This window comes from Lissotriton helveticus, chromosome 1_1 (assembly GCF_964261635.1).
Source record: "Lissotriton helveticus chromosome 1_1, aLisHel1.1, whole genome shotgun sequence".
NCBI classification, from domain to species: Eukaryota; Metazoa; Chordata; class Amphibia; order Caudata; family Salamandridae; genus Lissotriton; species Lissotriton helveticus.
Genome location: NC_136057.1, coordinates 986993502 through 987006091, shown reverse-complemented (window position 1 = coordinate 987006091; position 12590 = coordinate 986993502). Strand labels below are relative to the sequence as shown.

General features: G+C 41.9%; 1 protein-coding gene across 1 annotated transcript in view; it reads left to right on the top strand.

The window, feature by feature from the left end:
- PLXNA4 (plexin A4) overlaps positions 1-12590 on the top strand; it is a 1016639-nt gene that overhangs the window by 945709 nt on the left and 58340 nt on the right. Inside the window, exons 29-30 of the mRNA XM_078677443.1 lie at positions 2351-2541; positions 9485-9654. Coding sequence (XP_078533569.1) covers positions 2351-2541; positions 9485-9654 — 361 coding nt within the window. The remainder of the gene's footprint in view (positions 1-2350; positions 2542-9484; positions 9655-12590) is intronic.

Below are 12590 nucleotides of genomic sequence, written 5' to 3'. Positions count from 1 at the left end.
GGCTCTGATAACTAGTTTAGAGGAATTCTGTGGTCAGATTCGGGGCAGTCGGAATTACTGCTTTTGGCAGGAATCTCCACACCACCCACCTTCCATTACAAGTTACACCCCTGCAACTGAAGAATAGCGGTGCAGACCTGGATTTAGTGGGTGGATTATTGCATAATCCCATTCACATTCTCAGTGCTAAAGGGTTTAACTCCGAAATGTGCCAATTGCACTAAGCCGGAAATCCACAGTTGGATTCCGATCCGCACTGCTGGTAATGGAGACCTTATGATATTTGTTTCAACACATATCATTTGCTAGACAAAGGTTCACTTGGATTTCTGTAGTGCAGTGTCATGGAAATAGATTTATTTTCTGCAAAAAAAATTGTTTAAATCTAAGTCAGGAAAATTTATGCATTTTGCGTTGTCATATCTGAAAGCTCTGAGTTATAGTTCTGTTCTGATTTCGATTTGATCGATCATCAATGTAGTATTGGTTTTGCGTACTCCGGAATTAATGGGAGCGCACACATACAAAGTAAAGCGGATTGACAGCGTTGTTTTTTTTATTTCAAAGTCACTTTATGGTAACAAAATCCATGCTATTGTTCCTCTGGGGCTAAAAGTTTAGTGGCCGGTTTGATTGGGAAGAGGTTGCAGTCGTAATATATCACATGCAAATACAAATTTGAAGCATTCAAGTCAGAATAACTATCCAATAATTAATTATTCTCAATATTATCAAACTTCACATCCTCCAGTTTTCTGAATAGGGATGTAAAATTGTATGAGCTACACTTCGTTTTCTTCTGCTTATTTGCAGAAAAATTCATAAAACCCTTCATGATGGTCTATCATTTTCTAAAGAATGCTTACAGCCTGATTAAAGCTGAGGTTTTTGTTTTCATAGGAAGTGATATTGAATGCTAAATAATTGAAATTTTAACATTTCTAAACCCATAAATGTCTGCCACCTTTTGATTAAAAATGTCTTATGTTTTACATTTACTAAATATTATGTCATATAGGGATATTTACAGTTTTTTTTAAATTAGTTCTACTTTCATGATAAGTCGTGTCCCGTTTTGGGATTTCGATGCAGAACGTCGGTGGAATCAGCAAAACAACTATAAACAGAGTTAAAAACCCACTTTTTATTATTTTTCAGTTGTCTTAATTATGGCATTTTTTGTTATGCAAGGTTTCATCTGATGAAAATACATTTTTCCTACCTTTAGTAATTAAGTAAAATCCTTTAGTGCAGCTATAATTTTATTTGAAATGTCCCATTTCTATGCTTGGCATGCTAATCCGACCTAGCACTACAACACAATCATTATTTTAATTAACTAAACACTCACAAACATGTTTCAGGCTTATAGCCTTATACCCTCTTTGGCCATACTTTAGTGAGTTTAAGGATGCTAGGTTGTTCCTTGCCAACATTGTGAACATTTTTAAGCTTCTTCAGATTCGCCAAAATGTAGTAGATGCAAAAATCCCACTAAAGTTGAATTTACTGGCGAAAAACCTCCAAAACCTACTTTTGCCTAAAATAATTCTAAAAAGAATAATCTGTCACAAATTTATGTTTGAATTTTTACCTGCAACCAAAGTTTCTCATAGTGTTCACCATTGCAAAAGTGAAGGAATTATGGTTTTACTTAAATCAGAATGTAAGTAGTTTTAAATCGGATGTCTAGTATCATCTATAAGCTCTTACACATTCTGTGTGTGCTTCAAGGAGAGCCTTACCCTGCTGATTGTCAGTAGCTTCTCAAGACTGATGTTCTGGGTGCACACGCCTTCTAGGCTTCCTGATGTAGGAAAGTGGTGAGCAACCATGGTGTATTTTGGGAGTAACTTGGAGCCTTTTGGAAAAAAGGACTGAAGGATGTTGCTTTGCTGATGATCCCTATCTTGTCAACCAACTTGCATTGTACTATTTGGAGGGGAACACTGTTTCCCCTCTAGCAATAGACTAGTACCAGAAATGCAAATATAGGGTCAGGTATGTTCCTTATCACATTAAAACCATATCACAGTGCTTTACCTTTACAGAGCATTTACATCTGGAATTGGTTCAATGGTTCAACCAGTTTAGTTTTAGTATCCAAAAACACTGCAACGTTCACTAAATGTAACCTTATGACTGAAAAGAGGCCTCTGTTCACCACGTTCCAAAAGAACATTAAATTGGCTGTTTGGGATGTTTTCCCATCATTCAATTTCAGGGTGTCGTCAAAATCAACTGAGGGAAGATAGTTCTCACCAAGCTTGTCCAAAGAGTAAGCCAACCTGCTATATGTATGAACTGTGGACATCCATCTTTAGCTGACAATGCTTGCTTTATGTTTCAGAGAATATGATCCGGTACACGGGGAGTCCAGACAGCCTGCGGTCCCGCACCCCAATGATCACACCTGACCTGGAGAGTGGGGTCAAAGTCTGGCACCTGGTGAAGAACCACGAACATGGGGACCAGAAGGAGGGTGACCGGGGTAGTAAGATGGTGTCGGAAATATACCTAACAAGACTACTTGCTACCAAGGTACCCTAAATATACACCAACTATACCTATTATATACCATTCTCTACCTCAGGCCCCGCTTATTTCAAAGAACCATGTTTTGTACTCCTTTTCCCAAATTGTGCTTTTTTCCTTGCTTAAAGACATTCTGGATTATGTGTTAGTGTGCAATGAAAGAAAAAGGCAATAGTGAAGCAGCAACATGTTAATGTTAATGTTAATGTTAATGTTATAGTGATTTGTATAGCGCGCGGCTGCCCCAGCCAAGGGGCGTCCCGGCGCTGCAAGCAAACAGAATGAAGAGAGTTGGAGGTGCAGAGAGAAGAAAAAAATTATTGGAAGAGATGAGTTTTGACAGCCTTTCTGAAGGCAAAAAGGTCCTGCATACCGCAGATAGCTTCGGGAAGGCTATTCCATAGCTTGGCAGCTAGGAAGCTAAAGGATCGGCCGCCTACTCTGGCCAGTTTGGTGCGGGGGATAATCACGAGGTGTTGTCCCTCTGAGCGGAGCGACCTCCTCGGAATGTATTCTGACAGGAGGGGGCACAGCATTGGGGGGGAGGCGGTTTTAAGGATTTTAAAAGCTAGACACAGTGCCTTAAACTGGATCCTTTTACCCACCGGAAGCCAATGCAATTTTTTCAAGGCTCCGGATACCGAGGAATGGCGGGGGAGACCTACCAGGGCCCTGGCTGCCGCGTTCTGGACTCTCTGCAGTCTGGTGGTTTCGGCGAGATTTGCCCCCAGTAAGAGAGAGCTGGCATAATCCAGTCTAGAAAGAATGGTCGCCTGAACAATTAGCTGGCGCGTGCGGCAGTCAAAGAACTTCAGAATAGGTCTGATGTTACGTAAAATGCCGAAGCAAGTGGCAGCCACTTTTTTAGTATGATGAGTGAACTTCAGTGCAGAGTCCACCCAGACTCCCAGATTTTTAACGCATTCTTTTGGCTCGGGAGGTTGGCCTAGTACTTCAGGCCACCAGTTGTCTCCCCAGGACGAGATGTTTTTTCCCAGGAGCAGTATCTCTGTTTTCCCGGCGTTCAGTTAAAGGAAATTCGCCGTCATCCAGTTGGTGATGTCCGTAAGTGTCTTTTTAAAGTGATGGGCCTCCAGACCACTGTTGTTCTTAAGAGCCACCACCAACTGGGTATCATCGGCATAAGATACCAGTGCTAGTCCGTTCTTTCTAGCCACCTCTGCCAGAGGGCGGACATAGACATTGAACAGGGTAGGGCTCAGGGAAGAACCCTGCGGCACTCCCTGTCCAATGTTATGCTCCTTAGAGATGTAAGGGGGGGTGGAGACTCTGAAGGACCTGTTGCAGAGAAAGTCTCTAAACCATCCCAAAGCTGTCCCTGTAATTCCAATTTCCTCCAGTCTCGTCAGAAGGACCTCATGTGACACCGTATCGAAGGCAGCACTGAGGTCCAACAGGACCAGTGCTGCTGTTCCGCCGGTGTCAAGAATGGTACGAAGGTCCTCTGTAACACTGAGCAAGGCTGTCTCAGTGCTATGACCAGCTCTAAACCCGTGTTGGGAGTCATCCAGAATGTTGTTAGTGAGAAGGAAATTGGTCAGAATGTTGTTGACATGTGCCTCGATGATTTTGGCAGGCCAGGGAAGCAGGGAAATGGGTCTGAAATTCTCCGGAAGCGTAGGGTCTAAAGTGGGTTTTTTTAGGATGGGGGAAACCCAGGCCTGCTTCCATTTAGAAGGAATTCTGGCGGTAGAAAGAGACAAGTTGATGATGTCCCGAATATGTTCTGTGATAAGTTCGTGAGCTTCACAAAATGTATCCGGTTTTAGGGGATCCGCCGGGGATCCAGATTTAATTTTTCTGCCGATTTTTTGAAAACTCTCTCAAGTGTAGGAAGGGAGGAGAGAGAGGGCCTAGTGAGATCCAAAGTGGCCGGTGACTGCGGGAGTTTTGGGAAAGTGTCATAGATTTTCTTCATCTTATTAATGAAAAAGTTAGCCATATTATTACAGAGGTCAGGGGAAGTAGTGGTAGTGATGACAGTTTTTTTTGCAGTAAGGTCTTTCAGGATTTTAAAGACAGATTTCGAGGTGTTACAGCTATTGCTGATTTCATTTGCATAGTATGCCGCTCTCGTTCTGCAAACCTTACGGTGGTAAGTTTTTTGGAGTAAGACATACTCCTGTTTAAGGTTGGCATCGTAATTTTTCCTCCAACCCCTCTCCGCTTTTTTACATTCCTTTTTCAGAGTTGCTAATTCAGAATTGTACCAGGGACTAGCCGTATGGGTACGGACCTTGGTCCATCTGGCAGGGATCAGGGTGTCAAGTGCCTGGGTGATCCAGAGGCAAAACTGGTCATACCCTACGTCCAGGTCTTCACTTGGGGGAGGGGGATTTAACACCAGGAGGTTGTGTAAGTCGTCAAGGCGAAGTTTTCTCCATGGCCGTTTCTTAACTGACGGAGTGGGCCCCGCTGCGCGGCTCGAGTTACAGGAGATAGACAGTATTACTAGATAGTGATCTGTCCAGGTCATAGGAATAGGCGAGCCTGCGGATCCACTCGTAATGTTAGAGAAGATGGGATCAAGAAGGTGTCCCGCTCTGTGGGTGGGGCCACTTACGAGTTGATTGAGTTGGAAGGCAGCGAGATCCGCAAGAAAAGTGGCAACTTTGGGCTCGGTGTCTCTATCAAGATGTAAATTGAGATCACCTCGGATCGTAAAGTTAGCCGTTTTGGTAATGTTAGCACCCAAATACTGTAAAAGTGAGTTGATAAAAGGGGCGTCTGCGCCAGGGGGTCTGTAAATCAGAAGGCCGGTTGCGCAGAACTGTGGGTTGGCTTTGATGGAAAAGCGAGCGCTTTCGCTGCCCTTGATGTCCACTTTAATTAATTGGCAGTCAAGATGAGATTTAATTATGAGCGCTAACCCGCCCCCTCTCGTGCTCCTATTCACAGTGTGTATGGTATATCCCGTAGGAGCAGCTAAGTTGCAGATCGAGTCCATATCGTCAAGGAGCCACGTCTCGGTCATGAACAGGGCATCAAGGGAGTGATCTTTTAGGAGGTCGTGGATTTCTAAGTGATGTTTCTGCAGAGATCTAACATTTAGGTGACCTAGCCTAAGAGCCTGGGCCTGGGGCGGTTTGGGTTTAGTTTTGGTAGAGGAGCAGAGTTGGGAGGGATGTAATAGGGGATTTAAAATGTGGGCAGGGTTGCGTCTTGCACAAGAACAGGTGAGGTGCTGAAGACCCAGCAACTCTGCTTTAGAGTAGCACATCTTACCGCCTTGATTACAGGTATTACGAACAGTAAGCCTAGCACCTAGCGCTGCCTTAGCGCGGACGGGCACAGACGGGCTGACTCAGGCAGGACTCCGGCGCAGGGACGGCGCTCCCGCAAACGCGACCGCTAGCGCGGGAGACAACTGTTTCCTTTTATATGGTGCACTAGAGCGCTGCCACCACTCTAGCCCCAACTTAAGATGGCCGCCGAGTACAGAAAGCCTGAACCCGGTTTAAAGCCCAAAACGGCAGCTAGCGCCGTGAAAGATTGTCGGAAATGCGTGCAAATCTTCTAAAGGTATGCTGGATGCATTACAGAGTGAAAATCTACAATTTTACAGTTCAATAAAAGTTTGTTAAAAAACGAGCCGTTTTACTCGCAGAACGCGATATAAAAATACACATGCACAGTGCTTCACAGAATAATACTTCAGTCTGGTTTAAGTGAGAAAACTCGCGAGCGCCGCTTCAGGGCTCCTTTTATATGGTGCACTAGAGCGCTGCCACCACTCTAGCCCCAACTTAAGATAGCCGCCGAGTACAGAAAGCCTGAACCCGGTTTAAAGCCCAAAACGGCAGCTAGCGCCGTGAAAGATTGTCGGAAATGCGTGCAAATCTTCTAAAGGTATGCTGGATGCATTACAGAGTGAAAATCTACCATTTTACAGTTCAATAAAAGTTCGTTAAAAAACGAGCCGTTTTGCTCGCAGAACGCGATATAAAAATACACATGCACAGTGCTTCACAGAATAATACTTCAGTCTGGTTTAAGTGACATACTAATTAAACAGTGAACTAGGCCACATTCAAGCATGGTACTTCCTGGTTAGATTAAAAAAACATGAAGGTATATGTTATATTACCACGGTCTAAGGAGCACAGCTTTTTACAAGTGTGTGATTTAGGTAGGTTTCAAGTTAATTATGTCTTCAACCCACGGAAACCAATTTTTTTACTTGTATACAACTAATATACAATACTGTTAAGAAATATAGGATTAGCCGAGATTAGATTACGTGACCTACAGATCCCGTCATTTTTCAAGGGGGAGTCTCTAACTCACAGATTAGTGCTTCTGGCAGTAAAGCAAGATGCAAAGGAAACTCTGCTTCATGCAGTCTTGGTGTGTTCAAGGGATTCTGAGATGTTGCTGTTCGATCAAGATCTGACCTCTACCTGGAATAGCACACCCAGATAACCATTCTGTAAACCTAATTCAATTAAGTTGCCAGAGTATTAGGTAGGGATGACTTTATTACTAAAACACAATCGCAAGAATAATGCAAGAGGAAAGAGATTTGAGGATACAATGTAGGAGGCAAAATTGAGGGAACACAACATAGAGTGCAGTAGATAGGAAGGTTAAGCACTGAGCAGATGTAGGTGTAGCACAGAAAATGAACCAAATGAATGGGGTTAAAGCTGACTGACAGGAGAGATGACCTCTCGATGGCAGGCTGTGCCTGAACGTGGGTGTCAGCCAGCCATATAAATGGGCTATTTTATCAAATGGCTGGTTCTATCTTCTCGGTCATTGCTCAGTGACAAATGAAATATTTGACAGCTCAGTTGCTTGCTCCGCTTACCTTTCCAACCTGTAAGTGCTCCAAGTAGGCGGTGCAAATTGGCGACTTCCAGCCACTGTCATGTGGAATTGGTGCCACTTTGGTGTGTTTTGAACACTGAAGCAGTTTTGTTGACAGGGCTGTGAGATGGGTTCAGACGGGCTCGAGAAAGTAACCAACGTCTGCATTTAACATCTTTGTAATAACAAGTAAGAAGGTACAAGGAAATAACATTGAGTCTCAAGCATGCCTTAGCAATGCAGATATACTTTAAGTATGACTGTCCTTGCAGGCAGGCCAGACAAAATATCTCTCTGTTACCAGAAAGAACTAGTTCTTCCATTGAGGGTCTTATGGTACTATTCTGTAGGTCACTTCCCCCTCTCCCATAAAAAAAACCCTTCCTTTCTCAGCTCACCTTTTTCCTTTTTCAAATTATTACATTTCCCGTTCAGGTTCTTTTTCCTTGTCACTAAAAGTATATACCTCGTGCCTAACCCTGCTTCTCCCTTGACTAAAAGTCAGAAATTTCTGTTTCAGCTCACTTCTACATTTGCAAATTTTATATACTTTCTGTTTCTGCTTACTCCTTTTTTCAAAGACGACACTTTTATCACATTTCACTTTTTTATCTTCTAGATAATAATACTTCTTGGCATGGTTGTCTTAATTTTTTATGTCTGTGTCTGATCGTGTTGTATTCTCCTCAAAACCTATAATTTCAGCTAGATCTAGTTCACTTATCGACCTCTAGGAATTCTATGCTTCCTGAATGTTAAAGCTATAGAATTGAAGTATACAAATATCGAGACAAAATAATGAATCCAAAATATCGAAAGGTAAGTATAGCGTTTCTATATCCTAATTCCCCATATCTGTACCTTGATATGTATATCGTCAATGTACATGGAAGTGGAGTTAGGACTAGTAAATCTAGCATTCCTCTAAATGCACTTACCTTATGATATTTTTGTCTTCAATATATCTTTCCATGACATTCTGGTGTCTCGATACTCAAATACTCAGAGCCTCAATATTCAGTTCTTCAATTTTAGGAAAAGAGAACCCTTCCTGTGTCAGCTATCTGCTCCTACTATTAAAATATAGCACCTGTTGAGACTCACTCCACCCTCTATGAATAGACTCCACTTCCTGATTACTCCATCTTCTGAGAGGCAAAACTTCCTCTTTGAGTTTTTGTCTCCCTTTATGGGAAACGTTAGAATCCATATATGGACCAATAATCCATCTGCTTAAATAATTCATACCTCAGCTCAGTTCTTTACTGCAACTTGCTTCACGTTCTCTGTTTGCTCTTCTCATCATCTTCTATGCTTCCTTTAGAGTAGGATATAATCGGATACTTTAAATATTCACATCTCTGAATGGACACAAGCCGCTACACAACACAGTGAGAGATAAGAAGTAGTTCCAATTAGATGTTCAGGCTGTTTTTGTAAATTGAATAAATTGTGAGAATCCATCCTTGTGTATATGACAGTAGTGTCTGTGAGGAGGATTTGTATATATCAGATAATTTGTAATAGGCTCACAAAACAAGTTGTGGTTGTGCTCCTTGTGCAAGATATATGCATGAAGTGCAAAGCTTGGAATCTTTTTTCTTTCGGAAAATATAAAGTCATTTCAATAATTAGTAAAAGAATATGTGGATATCAGTTTTCATCACTTTGCCAAATTTTGTATTGTGTAATTATATTATGTTCTTTATTGTTAGCTGTCTGATTTTCAAAATTAACCAACAACTGTTTGGTCTAAAATGTTAGCCAATCTTTCTGGCTACAATTTCAACCAGAAAATCCAGTTTTAACAGATCACTAATTGGTTATTTGTTCCCACCGTTCTAGTGGATTTGTCCATCAAGTTGTATGGAAATACATTTTTTTTTGTTTTTTTAAATCATAAACATTATTTTGCAGCCCAATTAATGAGTTTATAAGAGGACACTGAATGCACATTGTAGTCACAAAAAAATAAAAATATATAATAGCTGACACTGACAGCTGTATAATATTTTTAATTATAGACTTTTATTGAGATGCTACTAACTTCACTGTGACAATCCTAGCTCTCAGATTCTGATATGCTTCAACAGTGTGTGCCTTGTTTCTTCCCCTACAGGGTACTCTACAGAAGTTTGTGGATGACCTCTTTGAGACAATATTCAGCACGGCGCACCGTGGGAGTGCCCTGCCACTGGCCATTAAATACATGTTCGATTTCTTGGATGAGCAGGCGGACAAGCACAGTATTCATGACCCTCATGTTCGACACACGTGGAAAAGCAACTGGTGAGTAGTTCAGAGCAATCAAATATTTTAGGAGTGGTCAAAATTTTTCTGGTGCAGCTGTTCTTCTAAAGTAATACCTGAGAAACGGGAGGGATTAGAGGGGAGACAGTCAACAGACAACGAGATAGGTATAATTAGAAAATTAATAATACAAATTCCGTCGTCTGTCGACTTTCCCCCCTGCCACTCCCCACCCCTCCTTACCTCGCTTACCTGTGCCGGCCGCAGCTGGATATAGTGACTTTCTAATCCACAGTAAAGACTACTCTTCAGTAACTTGGTTATGCCTTCTAATGTTAAATTATTTGTAACTATGGAAGAACCCATTGGACAAACATTACCATTGAATCCAACAATTTTTTTTATTTTAGCCACCCATTCCTCACCAATTGAAAATTAATTTTAACAATCAGGCACTGATTGAAACATTCATTTCCTGCATCAATAGATGGGCCTGTGCTCCCTAGAGGTTTTCTCTATGCTTTTGTTTTTATTTCAATATATTTGCATTGACCATTTTCACTGATACTTACATTTGTAAGCCAGCAATAATAAAGCAATTGCAATCACAACAGCTCAGTATTCACTTGTTTTAAATCCCAGTATTCCGTGCTAAATCAAAATCCCCTCCCCCCATGAGTGCATCGCAGGCTGCATTCATTGCCTGTAATCGTGGATATACCAGAGACCTCTTAATGGCCATTCAGTATGCTCTTCCTCTCCTCACGTTGTGGCCTCCCTTCCACGGCTTATGCATCCATCTCACTCAGTTCCTCACTCTACATCTCCATGCGGTGTGTGCCATCAGGAGACTCCTGTGCCTGTGAACTGTGGGGTCACCCATCTTCCTCCGTATCCTGAAATGGCATCAGCAGCGATGCCCAGACCTCAAGGTCCTCCTGCAGTTTATCATTCCATCTGCTACCCTTCATGTGACCTCCCTTCCACAGCTTACTCATCAATTCCACTCAGTTCCCCACTCTACATCGCCATGCGGTGTGTGCCATCAGGAGGTTCCTGTGCCTGTGAACTGAGGGGTCACCCATCTTCCTCCGTATCCTGAAATGCCATCAGAAGCGATGCCCAGACCTCAAGGTCCTCCTGCAGTTTATCATTCCGTCTGCTACCCTTCCACCCACTCTACTGTGTCCCTGTACCACAACTTAACCGGGGGAGTTCTGTGGCCTGGAGATTTTCTTCCAAATGAAATACCTTTTCAGTCAGTGACTGATTTTGCACCTGCATCATCATTTCTTGCAAACATCAGCAGCCCTTGTTAATGAGATATAATGTTCTTATACCACCACTTTTTGATTAGTCATCTGGCAATCACATGTAAACGTCCTCAGCGACTATGGGTCCCACATTCTGTTCTCATTCACTTATTATCAGAAAAGTGTATCCCACACGCATAGATATAGATTCCATAAATTCCTTAAGCATTTCTTTGGTTCACAGCAACACTGCCACCCAGATATTTATTGAACACTTAAGATTATCAATACATCAAAATCTAAGGTCAATTGGTGTGAGGTGATCACCTTCACGCTGTTTCTGAATCTGCCACATTGCATATTAACGTGGGTGTGTAATGCAACTTCTCTGAAAAAAATGGAGAATCCATAATCTGAAGGACGTTCATTGAATCCGCTTGCAAGAACATAACACTAAACTTGTCAATTATAGCTCATGTATCGAAAGTATTCTTGTCACTTATTCTGGCACAAGCTCGAAGGTCAAATTGGAAGCTGTTGGAGTAGGCTGATGCGTGATGTAAGCAATAGGTAAAGTGATATTGTTGTTGAGCAGTGGAAAAACCTTGTATATTGATGGGGTGACAAGCACCAGTCATGACGTTCTAATCCAGTTCATTTACATAGGGCTTAAGTGTCCCTGGTGCATCTGATTGCGGAGTATTCGCTTCAATGGACAGGTGCTTAACTCTCATATTGGCTGTAACAGCCTCTTGTAAAGGTGTATGATTGGCAAATTCATGTATATTCATTGGTAAATTCATGAATATTCAGAAGTCACCTGTGATGGACATTGGTAATCAGTAGAGCAGAGCACGTGCCTCAGTATTTAGTCCCGAAAGATTCATTTTGGGTTGTGAGGTGCTCATTTAGAGCTGTGAATAAAGGTTGAAAGTTCAGCAGTAGAACTGCTTAGAAAATATAATTTTACTCCATAACAAACCCCGCAATCTCCAAAAAGGATACGGTAATATTGTTACTTCCTGTTACTTGTGATTATTTTCCTCCTGAAAATCTAAACCTTGGGTGGTAAAATTACCGCATCTGTCTCCAAAAAGGATACGGTAATATTGTTACTGCCTGTTACTTGTGATTATTTTCCTCCTGAAAATCTAAACCTTGGGTGGTAAAATTACCGCATCTGTCTCCAAAAAGAATACGGTAATATTGTTACTGCCTGTTACTTGTGATTATTTTCCTCCTGAAAATCTAAACCTTGGGTGGTAAAATTACCGCATCTGTCTCCAAAAAGGATACGGTAATATTGTTACTGCCTGTTACTTGTGATTATTTTCCTCCTGAAAATCTAAACCTTGGGTGGTAAAATTACCGCATCTGTCTCCAAAAAGAATACGGTAATATTGTTACTGCCTGTTACTTGTGATTATTTTCCTCCTGAAAATCTAATCCTTGGGTGGTAGAATTACCGCATCTGACTCTTGTTGGTGAATACATAATGAGGGGCCTAAGTGTACCTCCAGTGTAAGAGATAGACACTAATGGAGACTTCTAATTGTGGAAGAAAGATGCACGGTCCCTGCCATCCAGTGACCACTCTCAAGAAGAGGCTTTCACCTTGGCCACATCTGGTCCAATCCAGTAGAACATAATTGCAGTATTTCCCCACTACTGGTCATAATATGTCCATGTGTTGAACAGAACTCAAACATTGTTTATTTTTTA